A 26971-nucleotide genomic window follows, 5' to 3' on the forward strand; every position below is an offset into this window, starting at 1 on the left:
TTCCTATCCACTCTATCTAGGCCCCATGTAATTTTAGATAACTCAATTAAATCACCCCTCAGCCTCCTCTGTTCCAAAGAGAACAACCCCAGCCTATCCAATCTTTCCTGGAGAGTAGGAGGTTTAGGGGTGATCTTATAGAAGTCTATAAAATAATGAGGGGCATAGATAAGGTAGATAGTCAAAATCTTTTCCCAAAGGTAGGGGAGTCTATAACGAGGGGGCATAGATTTAAGGTGAGAGGGGAGAGATACAAAAGGGTCCAGAGGGGCAATTTTTTCACTCAAAGGGTGGTGAGTGTCTGGAACGAGCTGCCAGAGGCAGTAGTAGAGGCGGGTACAATTTTGTCTTTTAAAAAGCATTTGGACAGTTACATGGGTAAGATGGGTATAGAGGGATATGGGCCAAGTGCAGGCAATTGGGACTAGCTTAGTGGTATAAACTGGGCGACATGGACATGTTGGGCCGAAGGGCCTGTTTCCATGTTGTAAACCTCTATGATTCTATGATTCTATAGCTAAAATTCTCCAGTCCTGGCAACATCCTCGTAAATCTCCTCTGCACCCTCTCTGGCGCATCCCGAGAACGAATAGAAAAAAAATGTGTCCTGTATGTTGCGCATTCCTCATGTGGGTATCACCGTCCTGCGACATGCAGTCACGCCTGCAAATGGTGCACTGTCTGTACTAGAAGGAACTGTAGGAGGTGCTCGATCCCCATAACAACACCCACAACATCACTAATACACCCCGAGGGGCTTTCGTTTCATCCTGACGTCCCCGGGGCCAGGGCCAGGCCGGTGCCCCCCTCGCTGATCCAACGCATATCCTGCATCGTGACACAACAGAGGTCTTCAATGGGGGTTAGGACCCGACTGACATCTCTGGGCAAAGGCAAGGGAAATGACAGAGAAACGGCAGAGGTGGAGATGAGGAGGAATTATTTTTACGCAGCGAGTTGTTCTGACCTGGAACGCGCTGCCTGAGAGGGCGGAGGAAGCAGATCCCATAGTAGCTTTCAGAAGGGAATTGGATCAGGAAAGAAATTGCAGGGCCTATGGAGAAAGAGCAAGGTAACGGGTCTAATTGGACGGCTCTTTCAAAGAGACGGCACAGGCACGATGGGCCGAATGGCCTCCTCCTGTGCTGTACGATTCTATGAAGAAAGCCGTGCGATTTCACACGCACAACATCCTATGTAAAGTGGCAGGCAGCTCCACGTTACGAAAGCATTGCCTGAACTCCCTTCCCCCACGCAGGCTCACACTTCCTCTTTCAATGGTTATTGTTCTGTGCGTTCTATTTCTCCTCAGCTCGCTGTCCAAACTCCCTCTCGCAATTTACACGATTGATCTTTCTCATCGGGCCGCTCCTTCTTTCCGAGGACAGAATGGTGAGACACGTGTCCTTCCCGAGCTGGGTCAGTGCGGCAATCTGACCAGTGAGACGCCAGCACTGGGCATCGAAACGTCCCCGGGGCTAGCGCAGTGAACTCGATAGACCAGCGACTCATAACCCGACTAGACCGATCTTTCTTTTCACTCGCTTTGTTTGAATCGTTGGATTAAAGGAAGTAATAATGGTTCGATTTGAACCTTATTGTGAAGTTCCATTTTGAAACATAGATCTTTTGAAGTAGTTTTGTTTGATGTGGTGAGCTCACCACCCAAAAAAAACCCTCCCGTTTCTACAGCGACCTTTCACCAGCTCAGGACGTCCCAAAGCGTTTTACAGCCAATGAAGTATTTTTGAAAGTGTACTCACTGTTGTAATGTAGGAAACGCGGCAGCCAATTTGCGCACAGCAAGATCCCACAAACAGCAATGTGATAAATGACCAGATAATCTGTTTTTAGTGACATTGGTTGAGGGATAAATATTGGCCAGGACACGGGGAGAACTCCCCTGCTCTTCTTCAAACAGTGGCCGTGGGATCTTTTACGTCCTCCTGAGACAGCAGACGGGGCCTCGGTTTAACGTCTCATCCGAAAGACGGCACCTCTGACAGTGCAGCATTCCCTCAGTACTGCCCTGGGAGTGTCAGCCTGGATTATGGGCTCAAGTCTCTGGAGTGGGGGCTCGAACCCACGACCTTCTGACCCAGATTCTTTGCTCCTTGTGTTTAACCTGTTGTCACCACAAGTATGTTTAGGAGCCACTCAAGTGACCGGGGATGTCTAAAGGCCAATTGAGCCATCCTGTGACATTCCTGGCGAGGCCGGCATTCATTGCCCATCCCTAGATCCCCTGAGAAGGTGGTGATGGTGAGCCGCCGTCTTGAACCGCTGGTAACAGGTTTGATACAAACTGAGTGACCTGCAAGGCCACTTCAGAGTCAACCATGTTGGTGTGAGGACTGGAGTCACCTATAGGCCCAGACCGGGTAAGGACGGCAGGTTTTCCTTCCCTAAAGGACATTAGTGAACCAGTTGGGTTTTTACGACAATCCGACAGCTTCATGGTCACTTTCCAGTTTAAACTCAATTCAGATTCTCAAACTGGTGAGGTTTGGACTCACATTCCCTGGATTACTAGTCCAGTAAGTTAACCACTTCACCACCGTACCTGTTGGTCATGTTGGAACGCTCCGTCAGGTGATCAATGGTCAAACCTCACGTTTTACTTTGAAAGCCACGAGCACTTTAAACCAAACACGGGCGTCAAAAGCCCATCAAACCCCACCTCCCCCCCTCAGGGAAGGGGAGGAGGAAGTACCTTGGAGTCTCTGGGTTGGTTGATGTGTGCTGAGGGTGACTGCTCTTCCTCAGTGCAGCCCTCATCGACTGGCTGCTCGCAGGCTGGCTCCTCTTGCACAAGCTCAGTCAGTGCTTCCTGCGTGTTGTTCAACAGTAATTCCCTCCGCTCGCTGAGATCGGCCAACCTCTTGCCCTGAGCTTCGATCGAAAACTCATCCTCCTGTGACGAGAGTGAAGATACAATCAGCCTTTCAGCCCCCTCCTCTCCCAAAGGAGCTGGCCCTTGTTCAACAGGCCACTGGTCGACAGTCCTACGTCATCTATGGATGGGGGCCATTCGGCCCATCGTGTGTGCGCTGTCTCTTGTCCAGAGCAATCCAAAAGTGCAACAACTTAGGTTTATTAAGCGCCCTTTGACGTAGCAAAACATCCCAAGGAGATTCACTGAGGTGTGAGACAAATGGACGCCAAAGGAGAGATTCGGAGAGGTGCAGAAAATTTTGTAGGTTTTACGGAGGGTCTTAATGGAAGAGAGGGAGGTGGAGAGGCGGAGAGGTTTAGGGAGGGAATTCCAGAGTGTGGGGCCGAGGCAGCTGAAGGCACGGCCGTTGATGGTGCGGCGATGGGAGTGGATTAACATAAAGCTGGAGTCAGAGGGAGTGTTCAGTAGGTGGCGGGGGAGGGGGGAAGGCGGGGGCGGGGGGAAGGCGGGGGAGGGGGGAGTGGGGGAGGGGGGCGGGGGAGTGGGGGAGGGGGGGGGCCGGGGGCTTAGGGCTGGAGAAAGTTACAGAGATATGGGGGGCCTGGCCTTGGAGGGATTTAATCACAAGGAAAATAATTTTAAATTTGAGGGACCTGGGTGCCAATGCAGGAGAGAGAGAAGAGGGCAGGACTGACACAGACCCCCATCTCAGGAGCCGTTCTTCACGTGTGAGGGCAGACGGTGAGTGTCTGATTACGCCTCAGTGAAGCACCTTGGCAAGTTTTCAACATCAGAGATTCTCTGTGAATGTAAGTTGCTGTTAATTCCCCCCAGAGAACGGTGGGGTTAACACCACGGAGAGACCAGCAGAACCCCCGGGGAAATTTGGCTTGTGCATGCGTGTGTATACCTGCACATGTGTGTGTGTGTATACCTGTATATGTGTGTATGTCTGTACGAATGTGTATATGGGTGTATGTGTGGGTGTGTATGTGGCTGTACGTGAATGTGTGCACGTGGGTGTGTGTATGTGGGTCAGTCTGTGGGTACATGTTTGTGTGTGTCATTGTGTGGGTACGTGTTTGTGTGTGTGGGTCAGTGTGTGGGCACGTGTTTGTGTGTGTGTGTCAGTGTGTGGGTATGTGTTTGTGTGTGTGTGTCAGTGTGTGGGTATGTGTTTGTGTGTGTGGGTCAGTGTGTGGGTATGTGTTTGTGTGTGTGGGTCAGTGTGTGGGTATGTGTTTGTGTCTGTGGGTCAGTGTGTGGGTATGTGTTTGTGTGTGTGGGTATGTGTTTGTGTGTGTGTCAGTGTGTGGGTGTGTGTTTGTGTATGTGTATATGGGTCAGTGTGTGGGTATGTGTTTGAGTGTGTGTGACAGTGTGTGGGTATGTGTTTGTGTGTGTGGGTCAGTGTGTGGGTATGTGTTTGTGTGTGTGTCAGTGTGTGGGTATGTGTTTGTGTGTGTGGGTCAGTGTGTGGGTATGTGTTTGTTTGTGTGTCAGTGTGTGGGTATGTGTTTGTGTGTGTGGGTCAGTGTGTGGGTATGTGTTTGTGTGTGTGGGTCAGTGTGTGGGTATGTGTTTGTGTATGTGAGTCAGTGTGTGGGTATGTGTTTGTGCGTGTGGGTCAGTGTGTGGGTATGTGTTTGTGTGTGTGTGTCAGTGTGTGGGTATGTGTTTGTGTGTGTGGGTCAGTGTGTGGGTATGTGTTTGAGTGTGTGTGACAGTGTGTGGGTATGTGTTTGTGTATGTGTATATGGGTCAGTGTGTGGGTACGTGTTTGAGTGTGTGTGACAGTGTGTGGGTATGTGTTTGTTTGTGTGGGTCAGTGTGTGGGTATGTGTTTGTGTGTGTGGGTATGTGTTTGTTTGTGTGTCAGTGTGTGGGTATGTGTTTGTGTCTGTGGGTCAGTGTGTGGGTCTGTGTTTGTGTGTGTGGGTATGTGTTTGTGTGTGTGTCAGTGTGTGGGTGTGTGTTTGTGTATGTGTATATGGGTCAGTGTGTGGGTATGTGTTTGAGTGTGTGTGACAGTGTGTGGGTATGTGTTTGTTTGTGTGTCAGTGTGTGGGTATGTGTTTGTGTGTGTGGGTCAGTGTGTGGGTATGTGTTTGTTTGTGTGTCAGTGTGTGGGTATGTGTTTGTGTCTGTGGGTCAGTGTGTGGGTATGTGTTTGTGCGTGTGGGTATGTGTTTGTGTGTGTGTGTCAGTGTGTGGGTATGTGTTTGTGCGTGGGTATGTGTTTGTGTGTGTGGGTCAGTGTGTGGGTATGTGTTTGTGTGTGTGGGTATGTGTTTGTGTGTGTGTGTCAGTGTGTGGGTATGTGTTTGTGCGTGTGGGTATGTGTTTGTGTGTGTGGGTCAGTGTGTGGGTATGTGTTTGTGTGTGTGGGTTTGTGTTTGTGTGTGTGGGTCAGTGTGTGGGTTTGTGTTTGTGTGTGTGGGTCAGTGTGTGTGTCAGTGTTTGTGTGTGTCAGTGTGTGGGTGTGTATGTGTGTGTGGGTCAGTGTGTGGGTCAGTGTTTGTGTGTGTGGGTCAGTGTTTGTGTGTGTGGGTCAGTGTGTGGGTCAGTGTTTGTGTGTGTCAGTGTGTGGGTGTGTATGTGTGTGTGGGTCAGTGTGTGGGTCAGTGTTTGTGTGTGTGGGTCAGTGTTTGTGTGTGTGTGTCAGTGTGTGTGTCAGTGTTTGTGTGTGTGGGTCAGTGTGTGTGTCAGTGTTTGTGTGTGTGGGTCAGTGTTTGTGTGTGTGGGTCAGTGTTTGTGTGTGTGGGTCAGTGTGTGGGTCAGTGTTTGTGTGTGTGGGTCAGTGTGTGGGTCAGTGTTTGAGTGTGTGGGTCAGTGTTTGTGTGTGTGGGTCAGTGTTTGTGTGTGTGGGTCAGTGTTTGTGTGTGTGGGTCAGTGTTTGTGTGTGTGGGTCAGTGTGTGGGTCAGTGTTTGTGTGTGTGGGTCAGTGTGTGGGTCAGTGTTTGTGTGTGTGGGTCAGTGTTTGTGTGTGTGGGTCAGTGTTTGTGTGTGTGGGTCAGTGTTTGTGTGTGTGGGTCAGTGTGTGGGTCAGTGTTTGTGTGTGTGGGTCAGTGTTTGTGTGTGTGGGTCAGTGTGTGGGTCAGTGTTTGTGTGTGTGGGTCAGTGTTTGTGTGTGTGGGTCAGTGTGTGGGTCAGTGTTTGTGTGTGTGGGTCAGTGTTTGTGTGTGTGGGTCAGTGTGTGGGTCAGTGTTTGTGTGTGTGTTTATATACATTGCATGTGCACTTTTCCTTGCCCTGTAAATTTGAATGATCTTACGATACTGCCAGTGTATGTGGATATGTATACACGCGGTGTGGATATGTGTTTGTACAGCAGGTTTCCTCTGCCATGTGTACTCACCTTCTGTATTCTCTCTATTTCCGTGTCATATTCTTGTAACTTTTCCAACAGTGACTGCGAGAGAAAATAACATGGTTCCAAATTAAAGGATCTTCAAGTGCCACCGATGGATAGAAACACACAGATATACACGCACGGATACACACAGATACACGCACGGATACACACAGATACACACAGATATACACGCACGGATACACACAGATATACACGCACGGATACACACAGATACACACAGATATACACGCACGGATACACACAGATACACACAGATATACACGCACAGATACACACAGATATACACGCACGGATACACACAGATACACACAGATATACACGCACAGATACACACAGATATACACGCACGGATACACACAGATACACGCACGGATACACACAGATACACGCAGATATACACGCACAGATACACACAGATATACACGCACGGATACACACAGATACACACAGATATACACGCACGGATACACACAGATACACACAGATATACACGCACGGATACACACAGATACACACAGATATACACGCACGGATACACACAGATACACACAGATATACACGCACGGATACACACAGATACACACAGATATACACGCACGGATACACACAGATACACACAGATATACACGCACGGATACACACAGATACACACAGATATACACGCACGGATACACACAGATACACACAGATATACACGCACGGATACACACAGATACACACAGATATACACGCACGGATACACACAGATACACACAGATATACACGCACGGATACACAGAGATACACACAGATATATACGCACGGATACACACAGATATACACGCACGGATACACACAGATACACACAGATATACACGCACGGATACACACAGATACACACAGATATACACGCACGGATACACACAGATACACACAGATATACACGCACGGATACACACAGATACACACAGATACACACAGATATACACGCACGGATACACACAGATACACACAGATATACACGCACGGATACACACAGATATACACGCACGGATACACACAGATACACACACGGATACACACAGATACACACAGATACACACAGATATACACGCACGGATACACACAGATACACACAGATATACACGCACGGATACACACAGATATACACGCACGGATACACACAGATACACACAGATATACACGCACGGATACACACAGATACACGCACGGATACACACAGATATACACGCACGGATACACACAGATACACACACGGATACACACAGATACACACAGATACACACAGATATACACGCACAGATACACACAGATACACACAGATATACACGCACGGATACACACAGATACACACAGATATACACGCACGGATACACACAGATACACACAGATATACACGCACGGATACACACAGATACACACAGATACACGCACGGATACACACAGATACACACAGATACACGCACGGATACACACAGATACACACAGATATACACGCACGGATACACACATATATACACAGATATACACGCACGGATACACACAGATACACACAGATACACGCACGGATACACACAGATACACACAGATATACACGCACAGATACACACAGATACACACAGATATACACGCACGGATACACACAGATACACACAGATATACACGCACGGATACACACAGATACACACAGATATACACGCACAGATACACACAGATACACACAGATATACACGCACGGATTAACACAGATACACACAGATATACACGCACGGATACACACATATATACACAGATATACACGCACAGATACACACAGATACACACAGATATACACGCACGGATACACACAGATACACACAGATATACACGCACGGATACACACAGATACACACAGATATACACGCACGGATACACACAGATACACACAGATATACACGCACGGATACACACAGATACACACAGATATACACGCACGGATACACACAGATACACACAGATATACACGCACGGATACACACAGATACACACAGATATACACGCACGGATACACACAGATACACACAGATATACACGCACGGATACACACAGATATACACGCACGGATACACACAGATACACACAGATATACACGCACGGATACACACAGATACACACAGATATACACGCACGGATACACACAGATACACACAGATATACACGCACGGATACACACAGATACACACAGATATACACGCACGGATACACACAGATACACACAGATATACACGCACGGATACACAGAGATACACACAGATATATACGCACGGATACACACAGATATACACGCACGGATACACACAGATACACACAGATATACACGCACGGATACACACAGATACACACAGATATACACGCACGGATACACACAGATACACACAGATACACACAGATATACACGCACGGATACACACAGATACACACAGATACACACAGATATACACGCACGGATACACACAGATACACACAGATATACACGCACGGATACACACAGATATACACGCACGGATACACACAGATACACACACGGATACACACAGATACACACAGATACACACAGATATACACGCACGGATACACACAGATACACACAGATACACACAGATATACACGCACGGATACACACAGATACACACAGATATACACGCACGGATACACACAGATACACACAGATATACACGCACGGATACACACAGATATACACGCACGGATACACACAGATACACACAGATATACACGCACGGATACACACAGATACACGCACGGATACACACAGATATACACGCACGGATACACACAGATACACACACGGATACACACAGATACACACACGGATACACACAGATACACACAGATACACACAGATATACACGCACAGATACACACAGATATACACGCACGGATACACACAGATACACACAGATATACACGCACGGATACACACAGATATACACGCACGGATACACACAGATACACACAGATATACACGCACGGATACACACAGATATACACGCACGGATACACACAGATACACACAGATATACACGCACGGATACACACAGATACACGCACGGATACACACAGATATACACGCACGGATACACACAGATACACACACGGATACACACAGATACACACACGGATACACACAGATACACACAGATACACACAGATATACACGCACAGATACACACAGATACACACAGATATACACGCACGGATACACACAGATACACACAGATATACACGCACGGATACACACAGATACACACAGATATACACGCACGGATACACACAGATACGCACAGATACACGCACGGATACACACAGATACACACAGATACACGCACGGATACACACAGATACACACAGATATACACGCACGGATACACACATATATACACAGATATACACGCACGGATACACACAGATACACACAGATACACGCACGGATACACACAGATACACACAGATATACACGCACAGATACACACAGATACACACAGATATACACGCACGGATACACACAGATACACACAGATATACACGCACGGATACACACAGATACACACAGATACACACAGATATACACGCACGGATACACACAGATACACACAGATATACACGCACGGATACACACATATATACACAGATATACACGCACAGATACACACAGATACACACAGATATACACGCACGGATACACACAGATACACACAGATATACACGCACGGATACACACAGATACACACAGATATACACGCACGGATACACACAGATACACACAGATATACACGCACGGTTACACACAGATACACACAGATATACACGCACGGATACACACAGATACACACAGATATACACGCACGGATACACACAGATACACACAGATATACACGCACGGATACACACAGATACACACAGATATACACGCACGGATACACACAGATATACACGCACGGATACACACAGATACACACAGATATACACGCACGGATACACACAGATACACACAGATATACACGCACGGATACACACAGATACACACAGATATACACGCACGGATACACACAGATACACACAGATATACACGCACGGATACACACAGATACACACAGATATACACAGATATACACGCACGGATACACACAGATACACACAGATATACACGCACGGATACACACAGATATACACGCACGGATACACACAGATACACACAGATATACACGCACGGATACACACAGATACACACAGATATACACGCACGGATACACACAGATACACACAGATACACACAGATATACACGCACGGATACACACAGATACACACAGATATACACGCACGGATACACACAGATACACACAGATATACACGCACGGATACACACAGATATACACGCACGGATACACACAGATACACACACGGATACACACAGATACACACAGATACACACAGATATACACGCACGGATACACACAGATACACACAGATACACACAGATATACACGCACGGATACACACAGATATACACGCACGGATACACACAGATACACACAGATATACACGCACGGATACACACAGATATACACGCACAGATACACACAGATATACACGCACGGATACACACAGATACACGCACGGATACACACAGATATACACGCACGGATACACACAGATACACACACGGATACACACAGATACACACAGATACACACAGATATACACGCACAGATACACACAGATACACACAGATATACACGCACGGATACACACAGATACACACAGATATACACGCACGGATACACACAGATACACACAGATATACACGCACGGATACACACAGATACACACAGATATACACGCACAGATACACACAGATACACACAGATATACACGCACGGATACACACAGATACACACAGATATACACGCACGGATACACACAGATACACACAGATACACACAGATATACACGCACGGATACACACAGATACACACAGATATACACGCACGGATACACACAGATACACACAGATATACACGCACGGATACACACAGATATACACGCACGGATACACACAGATACACACACGGATACACACAGATACACACAGATACACACAGATATACACGCACGGATACACACAGATACACACAGATACACACAGATATACACGCACGGATACACACAGATATACACGCACGGATACACACAGATACACACAGATATACACGCACGGATACACACAGATATACACGCACAGATACACACAGATATACACGCACGGATACACACAGATACACGCACGGATACACACAGATATACACGCACGGATACACACAGATACACACACGGATACACACAGATACACACAGATACACACAGATATACACGCACAGATACACACAGATACACACAGATATACACGCACGGATACACACAGATACACACAGATATACACGCACGGATACACACAGATACACACAGATATACACGCACGGATACACACAGATACACACAGATATACACGCACGGATACACACATATATACACAGATATACACGCACAGATACACACAGATACACACAGATATACACGCACGGATACACACAGATACACACAGATATACACGCACGGATACACACAGATACACACAGATATACACGCACGGATACACACAGATACACACAGATATACACGCACAGATACACACAGATATACACGCACGGATACACACAGATACACACAGATATACACGCACGGATATATACACATGGTCAGATACACAGGGACATTGACCTGTCCGCGGGGTCGGTGACCTCTCCACGGGGTCGTAGACCTCTCCATGGGATCAATGACCTGTCGGCGGGGTCGATGACCTGTCGGCGGGGCCGATGACCTGTCCGTGGGGTCAAGGATCTGTCAGCGAGGTCGATGACCTCTCCATGGGATCAATGACCTGTCGGCGGGGCCGATGACCTGTCGGCGGGGTCAGTGACGATGTACCTGTAACACGGTGCTCTGCTGTGTTGTCACTTCCTGTAAGTGTGTCAGCTCATCGGTCACTCGAGCGACCTTAGTGAAGACCTCAAACGCACAAACTGCTTCTTCGGGTAATCCCAGCGATTTCTTCCACTCCTCCATCACACCAACAAGATCCTTCATCTCCTCCAGATTCTCCAGGATTATCTAAAGTCAGGAAAGTAGATTCATTACCAACAGGACACAGCATCTCCGGGCTGTGACGTTCCGTTGTCCAGGGACCGAATCACGTCGCATAGAGAGGGCTGGGAGCATAATGATATTGAGAGGCACAGCACGGGTAAAACACCTGGGCACAAACATCTGGGCACAAACACCTGGGCACAAACACCTGGTCACAAGCACCTGGTCACAAGCACCTGGTCACAAGCATCTGGGCACAAACACTTGGTCACAAGCATCTGGGCACAAACACCTGGTCACTAAGACCTGGGCACAAACACCTGGGCACAAGCATCTGGGCACAAACACCTGGACACAAACACCTGGGCACAAGCATCTGGGCACAAGCACCCGGGCACAAGCACCCGGGCACAAGCACCCGGGCACAAGCACCTGGTCACGAGCATCTGGGCACAAACACCTGATCACAATCATCTGGGCACAAACAACTGGTCACTAAGACCTGGGCACAAACACCTGGGCACAAGCATCTGGGCACAAACACCTGGACACAAACACCTGGACACAAACACCTTGGCACAAACACCTGGGCACAAACACCTGGGCACAAACACCTGGTCACAACCATCTGGGCACAAACACCTGGTCACTAAGACCGAGTCACAAACACCTGGATGCAAACACCTGGGCACAAACACCTGGTCACAACCATCTGGGCACAAACACCTGGTCACTAAGACCTGTTAAGAAACACCTGGATGCAAACACCTGGATACAAACACCTGGTCCGCAAACCGAGATACAAACACCTGGATACAAACTCCTGGGTACAAGAGACTAACACGATACAACCCCAGGAGCTGCTCCCTTGGCTGTCGGAGTAAACTATCCCCACCGACGCCAGCGGTATGAACCCGCTCAAGCTGGGAATAAAATGAAGGGAAATGCTCGCACCTGTCGGTTCTCCAGATGCTCTGGGACGGGCAGGTCACAGAGGTCGACGGACGACAGGATGGTGTTAATCTTAGAAACTTTACTTTCGAGGGTTTTCACTTCCGACTCGATATCCCCGAGCTCCTGAAACAGACACAGAATTAACAGAAAGGTTAGTTTGAAGGCTCAGTGGGAGTGTCGGGGGGGGGCGGTGGGAGTGTCGGGGGGGGGGGCGGTGGGAGTGTCGGGGAGGGGTCGGTGGGAGTGTCGGGGGGGGGTCGGTGGGAGTGTCGGGGGGGGGGCGGTGGGAGTGTCGGGGGGGGGACTGTGGGAGTGTCGGGGGGGGCGGTGGGAGTGTCGGGGGGGGTCGGTGGGAGTGTCGGGGGGGGGCGGTGGGAGTGTCGGGGAGGGGTCGGTGGGAGTGTCGGGGAGGGGTCGGTGGGAGTGTCGGGGGGGGGCGGTGGGAGTGTCGGGGAGGGGTCGGTGGGAGTGTCGGGGGGGGGTCGGTGGGAGTGTCGGGGGGGGGGCGGTGGGAGTGTCGGGGGGGGACTGTGGGAGTGTCGGGGGGGGCGGTGGGAGTGTCGGGGGGGGTCGGTGGGAGTGTCGGGGGGGGGTCGGTGGGAGTGTCGGGGAGGGGTCGGTGGGAGTGTCGGGGGGGGGCGGTGGGAGTGTCGGGGAGGGGTCGGTGGGAGTGTCGGGGGGGGGCGGTGGGAGTGTCGGGGAGGGGTCGGTGGGAGTGTCGGGGGGGGGTCGGTGGGAGTGTCGGGGGGGGGGCGGTGGGAGTGTCGGGGGGGGGACTGTGGGAGTGTCGGGGGGGGTCGGTGGGAGTGTCGGGGGGGGGCGGTGGGAGTGTCGGGGGGGGGACTGTGGGAGTGTCGGGGGGGGTCGGTGGGAGTGTCGGGGGGGGGGGCGGTGGGAGTGTCGGGGGGGGGGGCGGTGGGAGTATCGGGGGGGGGGCGGTGGGAGTGTCGGGGGGGGGTCGGTGGGAGTGTCGGGGGGGGCGGCGGTGGGAGTGTCGGGGGGGTCGGTGGGAGTGTCGGGGGGGGGGGCGGTGGGAGTGTCGGGGGAGGGGGCGGTGGGAGTGTCGGGGGAGGGGTCGGTGGGAGTGTCGGGGGAGGGGGCGGTGGGAGTGTCGGGGGGGGGCGGTGGGAGTGTCGGGGGGGGGGCGGTGGGAGTGTCGGGGGGGGGGCGGTGGGAGTGTCGGGGGGGGGCTGTGGGAGTGTCGGGGGGGGGATGGTGGGAGTGTCGGGGGGGGGGCTGTGGGAGTGTCGGGGGGGGGGATGGTGGGAGTGTCGGGGGGGGGCGGTGGGAGTGTCGGGGGGGGGGATGGTGGGAGTGTCGGGGGGGGGGTCGGTGGGAGTGTCAGGGGGGGGGCGGTGGGAGTGTCGGGGGGGGGCGGTGGGAGTGTCGGGGGAGGGGTCGGTGGGAGTGTCGGGGGGGGGGCGGTGGGAGTGTCGGGGGGGGGCGGTGGGAGTGTCGGGGGGGGGGCGGTGGGAGTGTCGGGGGGGGGACTGTGGGAGTGTCGGGGGGGGGGGGGCGGTGGGAGTGTCGGGGGGGGGGGCGGTGGGAGTGTCGGGGGAGGGGTCGGTGGGAGTGTCGGGGGAGGGGGCGGTGGGAGTGTCGGGGAGGGGGCGGTGGGAGTGTCGGGGGGGGGGCGGTGGGAGTGTCGGGGGGGGGCGGTGGGAGTGTCGGGGGGGGGGATGGTGGGAGTGTCGGGGGGGGGGCGGTGGGAGTGTCGGGGGGGGGGATGGTGGGAGTGTCGGGGGGGGGCGGTGGGAGTGTCGGGGGGGGGGGGGGCGGTGGGAGTGTCGGGGGAGGGGTCGGTGGGAGTGTCGGGGGGGGCGGTGGGAGTGTCGGGGGGGGGCGGTGGGAGTGTCGGGGGGGGGCGGTGGGAGTGTCGGGGGGGGGCGGTGGGAGTGTCGGGGGGGGGGGCGGTGGGAGTGTCGGGGGGGGGGGGGCGGTGGGAGTGTCGGGGGGGGGGCGGTGGGAGTGTCGGGGGGGGATGGTGGGAGTGTCGGGGGGGGGGGCGGTGGGAGTGTCGGGGGAGGGGTCGGTGGGAGTGTCGGGGGGGGGGGCGGTGGGAGTGTCGGGGGGGGGGTCGGTGGGAGTGTCGGGGGGGGGGTCGGTGGGAGTGTTGGGGGGGGGGCGGTGGGAGTGTCGGGGGGGGGGCGGTGGGAGTGTCGGGGGGGGGGCGGTGGGAGTGTCGGGGGGGGGGCGGTGGGAGTGTCGGGGGGGGGGGGGCGGTGGGAGTGTCGGGGGGGAGACTGACTCACCGTGGCGATGTTCTCCATCTCGTCTAGTTTCCCAGCGACAGCTTGCCGTATGGCGGACCCGCCCTCGCCGAGCTCACTGACCCGCTGCATCATCTCGTCAGTCTGGTACATCGCAGACAGCTCCTTCAGTCTAGACGCGATGTCTTGGAGGCCATTTTCTTTCTGTCTGCCGCTCTCCGCCGCCATCTTTAATCAAGGAACGAAAACACAAAGACTAAAAGCAGATCTGGGGGTACAGATTCACAAATCATTAACACAGGTTAATAAGGCCATAAAAAAAGCAAATCAAACACTGGGGTTCATTTCTAGAGGGATAGAATTGAAAAGCAGAGAAGTTATGTTAAACTTGTATCGAACCTTGGTTAGATCACACTTGGAGTACTGTGCACAGTTCTGGTCTCCATATTATAAAAAGGATAGAGAGGCACTGGAGAAGGTGCAAAAAACTAAGTCCATTGCTTTTTGTGGTATACATTAATGATTTAGACTTAAACGTAGGGGGCATGATTAAGAAATTTGTGGACGACACAAAGACAGGCCGTGTGGTTGATAGTGAGGAGGAAAGCTGTAGACTGCAGGAAGATATCAATGGACTGGTCAGATGGGCAGAAAAGTGGCAAATGGAGTTCAATCCGGAGAAGGGTGAGGTAATGCATTTGGGGAGGGCAAACAAGGCAAGGGAATACACAATAAATGGGAGGATACTGAGAGGTGTAGAGGAAGTGAGGGAGCTTGGAGTGCATGTCCACAGATCCCTGAAGGTAGCAGGACAGGTAGATAGGTGGTTAAGAAGGCATATGGAATACTTTCCTTTATAAGCCGAGGCATAGAATATAAGAGCAGGGATGTTATGCTAGAACTGTATAAAACACTAGTTAGGCCACAGCTGGAGTACAGTGTACAGTTCTGGTCACCACATTACAGGAAGGATGTAATTGCACTAGAGAGGGTACAGAGGAGATTTACGAGGATGTTGTCAGGTCTGGAGAATTTTAGCTATGAGGAAAGATTGGACAGGCTGGGGTTGTTTTCCTTGGAACAGAGGAGGCTGAGGGGAGATTTGATTGAGGTGTACAAAATTATGAGGGGCCTAGATAGAGTGGATAGGAAGGACCTATTTCCCTTAGCGGAGGGGTCAATAACCAGGGGGCATAGATTTAAAGTGATTGGTAGAAGGTTTAGAGGGGAGCTGAGGAGAATTTTTTTCACCCAGAGGGGGTGGGGGTCTGGAACTCACTGCCTGAGAGGGTGGGAGAGGCAGAAACCCTCAACTCATTTAAAAAGTACCTGGACGTGCACCTGAAGAGCCGGAACCTGCAGGGCTACGAACCAAGTGCTGGAAAGTGGGGTTAGGCTGGGTAGCTCTTTTTCGGCCGACACGGACACGATGGGCCGAATGGCCTCGATCTGTGCCGTAAATTTCTATGATTCTATGAGAAAAGATTCACAAGGATGATACCAGCAGTGAGAGGTTATACCTGTGAGGAAAAGCTGAACAGGCTGGGGCTCTTTTCTCTAGAAAGAGAAGACTGAGGGGTGACCTGGGACCTTTTACACCCACCCGAGAGGGCAGACGGGGCCTCGGTTTATCATCTCAGCACTCCCTCAGTATCCAAAAGGGAATTGGATATATACTTCAAAAAGAAAAATTTACAGGGCTGTGGGGAAAAGAGCTGGGGAGTGGGACTAATTGGATGGCTCTTTCAAAGAGCCAGCACAGGCTCGATGGGCTGAATGGCCTCCTTCTAGGCAGTATGATTCTATGATACTGAACTGAAGCGTCAGCCGAGATTATTTGCTGAAGGAGTCAGGCTTGAACCCACGACTTTCTGACTCGCAGATGAGAGTGTTACTCACTGAGCCACGATAATGAAATCTTATCTGGAGTGGAGATTGTCCCTCTAGTGCTCACCTGAAAGGCAAAGTGCTGTTTGCCGAGTGACTTGGCTGTGCTGTAGTCAGTCTCGCTGGAGAGCAGAGCTTCTGTGCTCCGAATCCAAGACATCACCGAGTCCGTTATCTGTTTATACTCCTCCAGGCACTCAGGAATCTGCTCACAAACACACAAACATTCTTCATCTTTTAGTTCTGGGTTTTGTGGCTAATCAAGGTGTGTATGTCAGTGCTGAGGAGTTACATTCTTGCCATTGGAGGCATCCAGTGGTCAGCGTCAAACACCAGCAGAGGACGGGTCAGATACAGAGTAAAGCTCCCTCTACACTGTCCCATCAAACACTCCCAGGGCAGGTACAGGGTTAGATACAGAGTAAAGCTCCCTCTACACTGTCCCATCAAACACTCCCAGGGCAGGTACAGCACGGGTTAGATACAGAGTAAAGCTCCCTCTACACTGTCCCATCAAACACTCCCAGGGCAGGTACAGCACGGGTTAGATACAGAGTAAAGCTCCCTCTACACTGTCCCATCAAACACTCCCAGGGCAGGTACAGCATGGGTTAGATACAGAGTAAAGCTCCCTCTACACTGTCCCATCAAACACTCCCAGGGCAGGTACAGCACGGGTCAGATACAGAGTAAAGCTCCCTCTACACTGTCCCATCAAACACTCCCAGGGCAGGTACAGCACGGGTTAGATACAGAGTAAAGCTCCCTCTACACTGTCCCATCAAACACTCCCAGGGCAGGTACAGCATGGGTTAGATACAGAGTAAAGCTCCCTCTACACTGTCCCGTCAAACACTCCCAGGGCAGGTACAGCACGGGTCAGATACAGAGTAAAGCTCCCCCTACACTGTCCCATCAAACACTCCCAGGGCAGGTACAGCACGGGTCAGATACAGAGTAAAGCTCCCTCTACACTGTCCCATCAAACACTCCCAGGGCAGGTACAGCACGGGTCAGATACAGAGTAAAGCTCCCTCTACACTGTCCCATCAGACACTCCCAGGGCAGGTACAGGGTTAGATACAGAGTAAAGCTCCCTCTACACTGTCCCATCAAACACTCCCAGGGCAGGTACAGGGTTAGATACAGAGTAAAGCTCCCTCTACACTGTCCCATCAAACACTCCCAGGGCAGGTACAGGGTTAGATACAGAGTAAAGCTCCCTCTACACTGTCCCATCAAACACTCCCAGGGCAGGTACAGCACGGGTCAGATACAGAGTAAAGCTCCCTCTACACTGTCCCATCAGACACTCCCAGGGCAGGTACAGGGTTAGATACAGAGTAAAGCTCCCTCTACACTGTCCCATCAAACACTCCCAGGGCAGGTACAGGGTTAGATACAGAGTAAAGCTCCCTCTACACTGTCCCATCAAACACTCCCAGGGCAGGTACAGCAAGAGACAACAGTGCACAACGTGACAGACAAAAGCGCATGGTGTGAGAGACACTCATGCCGTGTGAAAGACAGTGTGAGAGACAATCGTGTGCAGTATGAGACAATCATGCACAGTGTGAGAGACAATTGAGCAGTGAGAGTCATTAGTGTACAGTGAGAGAGACAATCATGCGCAGTGTGAGACAATAGTGCACCGAGTGAGAGGAAATCGTGCAGTGAGAGAGAATCGTGCACAGTGTGAGAGACAATCATGCAGTGAGATACATTCGTGAACAGCGAGAGACAATCGTACACAGTATGAGAGTCAATAGTGCACAATGAGAGAGACAATCAAGCAGTGGGGGAGAATCATGCACAGTGAGAGAGTCATTAGTGTACAGAGAGAGACAATCGTGCACAGTGAGAGAGACAATCGTGCACAGTTGGAGAGACAATCGTGCACAGTTGGAGAGACAATCGTGCACAGTTGGAGAGACAATGGTGCAGTGTGAGAGACAATCATGCAGTGAGAGAGAATCATACAGTGAAAGAGGCAATCGTGCACCATGTGAGAGACAATGGTGCACAGTTAGAGAGACAATGGTGCACAGTGTGAGAGACAGTGGTGCACAGTGAGAGAGACTTTGGTGCACAGTGAGAGAGACAGTGGTGCACAGTGAGAGAGACAATGGTGCACAGTGTGAGAGATAATATTGCACAGTGTGAGAGACAGTGGTGCACAGTGAGAGAGACAATGGTGCACAGTGAGAGAGACAGTGCTGCACAGTGAGAGAGACAATGGTGCACAGTGTGAGAGACAGTGGTGCACAGTGAGAGAGACAATGGTGCACAGTGAGAGACAGTGCTGCACAGTGAGAGAGACAATGGTGCACAGTGTGAGAGACAGTGGTGCACAATGAGAGAAACAATGGTGCACAGTGAGAGAGACAGTGCTGCACAGTGAGAGAGACAATGGTGCACAGAGAGTGAGACAGTGGTGCACAGTGTGAGAGACAGTGGTGCACAGTGTGAGAGACAGTGGTGCACAGTGTGAGAAACAGTGGTGCACAGTGTGAGAGACAGTGGTGCACAGTGTGAGAGACAGTGGTGCACAGTGTGAGAGACAGTGGTGCACAGAGAGTGAGACAGTGGTGCACAGTGTGAGAGACAGTGGTGCACAGTGTGAAAGAGTGGTGCACAGTGTGAGAGACGGTGGTGCACAGTGTGAGAGACAGTGGTGCACAGTGTGAGAGACAGTGGTGCACAGTGTGAGAGACAGTGGTGCACAGTGTGAGAGACAGTGGTGCACAGAGAGTGAGACAGTGGTGCACAGTGTGAGAGACAGTGGTGCACAGTGTGAAAGAGTGGTGCACAGTGTGAGAGACGGTGGTGCACAGTGTGAGAGACAGTGGTGCACAGTGTGAGAGACGGTGGTGCACAGTGTGAGAGACAGTGGTGCACAGTGTGAGAGACAGTGGTGCACAGTGTGAGAGACAGTGGTGCACAGTGTGAAAGAGTGGTGCACAGTGTGAGAGACAGTGGTGCACAGTGTGAGAGACAGTGGTGCACAGTGTGAGAGACAGTGGTGCACAGTGTGAAAGAGTGGTGCACAGTGTGAGAGACGGTGGTGCACAGTGTGAGAGACAGTGGTGCACAGTGTGAGTGACAGTGGTGCACAGTGTGAGAGACAGTGGTGCACAATGTGAGAGACAGTGGTGCACAGTGTGAGAGACGGTGGTGCACAGAGAGTGAGACAGTGGTGCACAGTGTGAGAGACAGTGGTGCACAGTGTGAGAGACAGTGGTGCACAGTGTGAGAGACAGTGGTGCACAGTGTGAGAGACGGTGGTGCACAGTGTGAGAGACAGTGGTGCACAGAGAGTGAGACAGTGGTGCACAGTGTGAGAGACAGTGGTGCACAGTGTGAGAGACAGTGGTGCACAGTGTGAGAGACAGTGGTGCACAATGTGAGAGACAGTGGTGCACAGTGTGAGAGACGGTGGTGCACAGAGAGTGAGACAGTGGTGCACAGTGTGAGAGACGGTGGTGCACAGTGTGAGAGACAGTGGTGCACAGTGTGAGAGACGGTGGTGCACAGTGTGAGAGACAGTGGTGCACAGTGTGAAAGAGTGGTGCACAGTGTGAGAGACGGTGGTGCACAGTGTGAAAGAGTGGTGCACAGTGTGAGAGACAGTGGTGCACAGTGTGAGAGACAGTGGTGCACAGTGTGAAAGAGTGGTGCACAGTGTGAGAGACAGTGGTGCACAGTGTGAGAGACAGTGGTGCACAGTGTGAGAGACAGTGGTGCACAGTGTGAAAGAGTGGTGCACAGTGTGAGAGACGGTGGTGCAGGTTTGTGACCTTGTTCAGTAGTGTCGTTCTCTGCTCCGCGAGCCAGGACACCCGCTGGTGCTGCTGGAATGGTTCCATCAGACTCTCCATCAGCTCCTGACCCACCTCGGGATCCTGCTCAGCCACATCCTGCACCTCTGCGTCGAGCTGGGAAAGGACCGAGTGCCACTCATCGATCTCACGCCAGATCCTCTGCAGGAAGAGTCAGAAACACGTATTAAAACACAAAAAACTATTGTACGAATAGAAGGAAAGGATTTTCAGTTCATCTGTAAACCCTTTTGCTGAGCAACGCCACATGAGCTCCGCCAGGGACATTAAAGGAACTTTCTACAACATCTTCACTTCATAAAGGCGGAGATTAAGATGGGGGCAGGGAAAGCTCCCTGGACATCTTTGCTCCCTGGACATGTTATCCAGCAATTTCTGGCAGGACATTGACTTTTCTATATCCACAGAACAAATATTGATCGGAAAATGGAACAATCCTGTCCTCTAGTGGCCCAGCATGGAATTGCCCCTGGATTGGCAGGAGAGGAGGGGACCGGTACCCCAGTGAGAGTCAGCACCTTCAGGAGAGGAGGGGACCTGTACCCCAGTGAGAGTCAGCACCTTCAGGAGAGGAGGGGACCTGTACCCCAGTGAGAGTCAGCACTGACGGGGGGAGAGGGGGGGACCTGTACCCCAGTGAGAGTCAGTACCTTCAGGAGAGGAGGGGACCTGTACCCCAGTGAGAGTCAGCACCTTCAGGAGAGGAGGGGACCTCTACCCCAGTGAGAGTCAACACCTTCAGGAGAGGAGGGGACCTGTACCCCAGTGAGGGTCAGCACCTTCAGGAGAGGAGGGGACCTGTACCCCAGTGAGAGTCAGCACCTTCAGGAGAGGAGGGGACCTGTACCCCAGTGAGAGTCAGCACCTTCAGGAGAGGAGGGGACCTGTACCCCAGTGAGAGTCAGCACCTTCAGGAGAGGAGGGGACCTGTACCCCAGTGAGAGTCAGTCCCTTCAGGAGAGGAGGGGACCTGTACCCCAGTGAGAGTCAGCACCTTCAGGAGAGGAGGGGACCTGTACCCCAGTGAGAGTCAGCACCTTCAGGAGAGGAGGGGACCTGTACCCCAGTGAGAGTCAGCACCTTCAGGAGAGGAGGGGACCTGTACCCCAGTGAGAGTCAGCACCTTCAGGAGAGGAGGGGACCTGTACCCCAGTGAGAGTCAGCACCTTCAGGAGAGGAGGGGACCTGTACCCCAGTGAGAATCAGCACTGACGGGGGGAGAAGGGGGACCTGTACCCCGGGTGGTGTGCCTTTTTGTGCCTGACCTTTTGCTGGGTCTGCGCCTCACTGTCAGATTTGCTCCGTTGCTGTAAAATCTCCTCGATGTTGTGGAGTCCGGTTTTCGTGGCTCCGATCCTGCAGCTCAGCTCCTGACTCCGGGCGTTCTGGGAACCCAGTGCTCCCACCTGACGAGGGAAGAAAGAACAAAAAAAAAAGAGACTGGGGTTAATTTATTTTTGCCCTGTCCCTCGTTGCTGCACTTTGCTCCCCCAGACTCTCGCTGGGCTCGACTCCAGGGCTTTGAGCATCCTCCAGAACCTCATCTGTCCGGCAGCAGTATTCGAGTCTCAGCCCAGTGAGTGTCAGCTGGATATTCGGGGGGGGGGTCCTCACGGCCGAGCCTGGTCAGGTCAGCATCCGACAGCACTGGGGTCACTGGTCCGTGATCTCGGGCAGGAACCATGGCTGATTTCATCCCCCTCCCACAGCCCGGGGGCACTGAGCCTAGTGGCAGTGCCCTAATTAGTGTCCTGACTGGTAAAAACCAACTGAGCACAGAGCAGGTATCAGAACTGCTCCTCCCTGGTCAGAGTTGGTGAGTGAACGATGCAGTTATCAGCTCAGACTGTGAAGGGGATCTTACACTTTCAAACAGTTTAAGTTGTGCAATGGTAAGAGATCAGGGGGTCGCACTCTCGCCTCTGAGACAGAAGGTCGTGGATTCGAGCCCCCACTGCCAACTCAAGCCCATAATCCAGGCCGACACTCCCAGTGCAGTACTGAGGGAGTGCTGCCCTGTCGGAGGAGCCGACTTTCGGATGAGACGTTAATCTGAGGCCCCGTCTGCCCTCTCAGGTGGATGTAAATATTCCCATGGTCAATATCGGAAGAGCAGGGAAGTTGTCCTGGTCGATATTTATCCCTCAATCAACATCACCAAAAAACAGCTAATCTGGTCATTTATGTAAGGAGTCTGACAACACCAGGTTATAGTCCAACAGTTTTATTTGAAAATCACAAGCTTTCGGAGGCTTTCTCCTTCGTCAGGTGAGGAAGGAGATAATCTCCGAAAGCTTGTGATTTTCAAATAAAACTGGTGGACTATAACCTGGTGTTGTCAGATTCCTTACATTTGTCCACCCCAGTCCATCACCGGCATCTCCACATCCTGATCGTTTATCACATTGCTGTTTGTGGGATCTTGCTGTGCGTAAATTGTCTGCCGTGTTTCCTACATTGCAACAGTGACCACACTTCAAAAAGTACTTCATTGGCTGTAAAACGCTTTGGGACATCCTGAGGTGCTGAAAGGCACGATAGAAATACAAATCCTTTCTTTCTTTAATGCCTCACCTTCCCTTCCATGTCTCCCAGCGCTCTGCTGGTTTCCTGGATCCGTGTGGCGGTATCTGTGGGGATGGTGGTGTATCGCTCCGAGTACCTGTTCTGCAGCTGGCCGCTGACCTCTGCCATCGCCTGTCGCTGGGCGCTCACTGCGTCTCTCAGTTCCTGCGGGCGACACGGCAAAGTGAGGTTAGGAATCCGTGTGGGACCGAGGGCTGCGACTCCCGGAGCAACCGGCTCCAGGACTCCACATCACTCTCTCAAAACAGACAACCGGCTCCAGGAGAATCAGAGAATCACACAGCACAGGTGGAGGCCATTCAGCCCATCGTGCCTGTGCCGGCTCTTTGAAAGAGCTCTCCAATTAGTCTCACTGCCCTGCTCTTTCCCCACGGCCCTGCAAATGTTTCCTCTTCGAGTATTTATCCAATTCCCATTTTGAAAGTTATTATTGAATCTGCTTCCACCGCCCTTTCAGGCAGCGCATTCCAGATCATCACAACTCGCTGCGTAAAAAAAAATTCTCCGCATCTCCCCCCTGGATTTTTTGCCAATTATCTGAAATCTGTGTCCTCTGGTTACTGAGCCTCCTGCCGCTGGAAACAGCTTCTCCTTATTTACTCGATCGAAACCCCTCATGATTTTGAATTGAGAAGGAGCTTCAGTTCCTGGCGTTTTTATTTCAAAGGTAAAGGCAGGAGGGGAAACAATGAAAAGCGCTCGATTGAAATGCACGGGGCAGTGTCGAGACCATCTCAATCCATTCACCACACCGGCCCTCGACAGTACAGGACTCCTGCGCACAACCCACTCCACCTCCAACTCACAAAACAACTCATTCAGGTTCTCTCTCCAATCCGGGAGCACGGGCTCCACTCAATCTCAGGACGACGGCTAATAAAGTGCAGGATGAAAGAGAACGCCACGGGCTAGGAGGTGTTTACAGCATCACATTCAACCGCTGCTGCAAAACAAATTCCTCTCTCGGGTGCAGCCCCTACGGGGAAGGGGGTGGATGTTGAGACCACCTCCGTGAGGCAGCAGCCCCAGAGCTGAGATGGCAAAGTGAGGCCAAACAGGACAAAGCACGACATCAGTGAGGAGAAAGGGAATCGGACGGATCAGCAATCGTTCCCCAGCCTGTAACGCACTCCCGGGTATCTGTTATTCTATATATAAACCCCCCGAACCCCTCGATTAGATTCCAGTCTGTAACTCACTCCCGGGTATCTGTTATTCTATATATAAACCCCCCGAACCCCTCGATTAGATTCCAGTCTGTAACTCACTCCCGGGTATCTGTTATTCTATATATAAACCCCCCGAACCCCTCGATTAGATTCCAGTCTGTAACTCACTCCCGGGTATCTGTTATTCTATATATAAACTCCCCGAACCCCTCGATTAGATTCCAGCCTGTAACGCACTCCCGGGTATCTGTTATTCTATATATAAACCCCCCGAACCCCTCGATTAGATTCCAGTCTGTAACTCACTCCCGGGTATCTGTTATTCTATATATAAACCCCCCGAACCCCTCGATTAGATCCCAGCCTGTAACTCACTCCCGGGTATCTGTTATTCTATATATAAACCCCCCGAACCCCTCGATTAGATTCCAGTCTGTAACTCACTCCCGGGTATCTGTTATTCTATATATAAACTCCCCGAACCCCTCGATTAGATTCCAGTCTGTAACTCACTCCCGGGTATCTGTTATTCTATATATAAACCCCCCGAACTCCTCGATTAGATTCCAGTCTGCAACTCACTCCCGGGTATCCGTTATTCTATATATAAACCCACCCAAACCCCTCGATTAGATTCCAGCCTGTAACTCACTCCCGGGTATCTGTTATTCTATATATAAACCCCCCGAACCCCTCGATTAGATTCCAGCCTGTAACTCATTCCCGGGTATCTGTTATTCTATATATAAACCCCCCGAACCCCTCGATTAGATTCCAGCCTGTAACTCACTCCCGGGTATCTGTTATTCTATATATAAACTCCCCGAACCCCTCGATTAGATTCCAGTCTGTAACTCACTCCCGGGTATCTGTTATTCTATACATAAACCCCCCGAACTCCTCGATTAGATTCCAGTCTGCAACTCACTCCCGGGTATCCGTTATTCTATATATAAACCCACCCAAACCCCTCGATTAGATTCCAGCCTGTAACTCACTCCCGGGTATCTGTTATTCTATATATAAACCCCCCGAACCCCTCGATTAGATTCCAGCCTGTAACTCATTCCCGGGTATCTGTTATTCTATATATAAACCCCCCGAACCCCTCGATTAGATTCCAGCCTGTAACTCACTCCCGGGTATCTGTTATTCTATATATAAACCCCCCGAACCCCTCGATTAGATTCCAGTCTGTAACTCACTCCCGGGTATCTGTTATTCTATATATAAACCACCCGAACCCCTCGATTAGATTCCAGCCTGTAACTCACTCCCGGGTATCTGTTATTCTATATATAAACCCCCCGAACCCCTCGATTAGATTCCAGCCTGTAACTCACTCCCGGGTATCTGTTATTCTATATATAAACTCCCCGAACCCCTCGATTAGATTCCAGTCTGTAACTCACTCCCGGGTATCTGTTATTCTACATATAAACCCCCCGAACTCCTCGATTAGATTCCAGTCTGCAACTCACTCCCGGGTATCTGTTATTCTATATATAAACCCCCCCAAACCCCTCGATTAGATTCCAGCCTGCAACTCACTCCCGGGTATCTGTTATTCTATATATAAACCCCCCGAACCCCTCGATTAGATTCCAGTCTGCAACTCACTCCCGGGTATCTGTTATTCTATATATAAACCCCCCCAAACCCCTCGATTAGATTCCAGCCTGTAACTCACTCCCGGGTATCTGTTATTCTATATATAAACCCCCCCAAACCCCTCGATTAGATTCCAGCCTGAAACTCATTCCCGGGTATCTGTTATTCTATATATAAACCCCCCGAACTCCTCGATTAGATTCCAGTCTGCAACTCACTCCCGGGTATCTGTTATTCTATA

At 51.4% G+C, this 26971-nt stretch overlaps 1 protein-coding gene across 1 annotated transcript in view; it reads right to left on the reverse strand.

Moving 5' to 3' along the window:
* LOC137326740 (nesprin-2-like) overlaps positions 1-26971 on the reverse strand; it is a 246195-nt gene that overhangs the window by 209187 nt on the left and 10037 nt on the right. The window contains exons 2-10 of the mRNA XM_067992112.1: positions 23939-24094; positions 22630-22770; positions 21323-21505; positions 17593-17730; positions 15681-15866; positions 13429-13551; positions 12316-12498; positions 6255-6308; positions 2714-2914 (exon numbers count right to left, since the gene is read on the reverse strand). Of these exons, the coding sequence (XP_067848213.1) occupies positions 2714-2914; positions 6255-6308; positions 12316-12498; positions 13429-13551; positions 15681-15866; positions 17593-17730; positions 21323-21505; positions 22630-22770; positions 23939-24094 (1365 nt within the window). The remainder of the gene's footprint in view (positions 1-2713; positions 2915-6254; positions 6309-12315; positions 12499-13428; positions 13552-15680; positions 15867-17592; positions 17731-21322; positions 21506-22629; positions 22771-23938; positions 24095-26971) is intronic.

Source organism: Heptranchias perlo, chromosome 10 (assembly GCF_035084215.1).
Source record: "Heptranchias perlo isolate sHepPer1 chromosome 10, sHepPer1.hap1, whole genome shotgun sequence".
NCBI classification, from domain to species: domain Eukaryota; kingdom Metazoa; phylum Chordata; class Chondrichthyes; order Hexanchiformes; family Hexanchidae; genus Heptranchias; species Heptranchias perlo.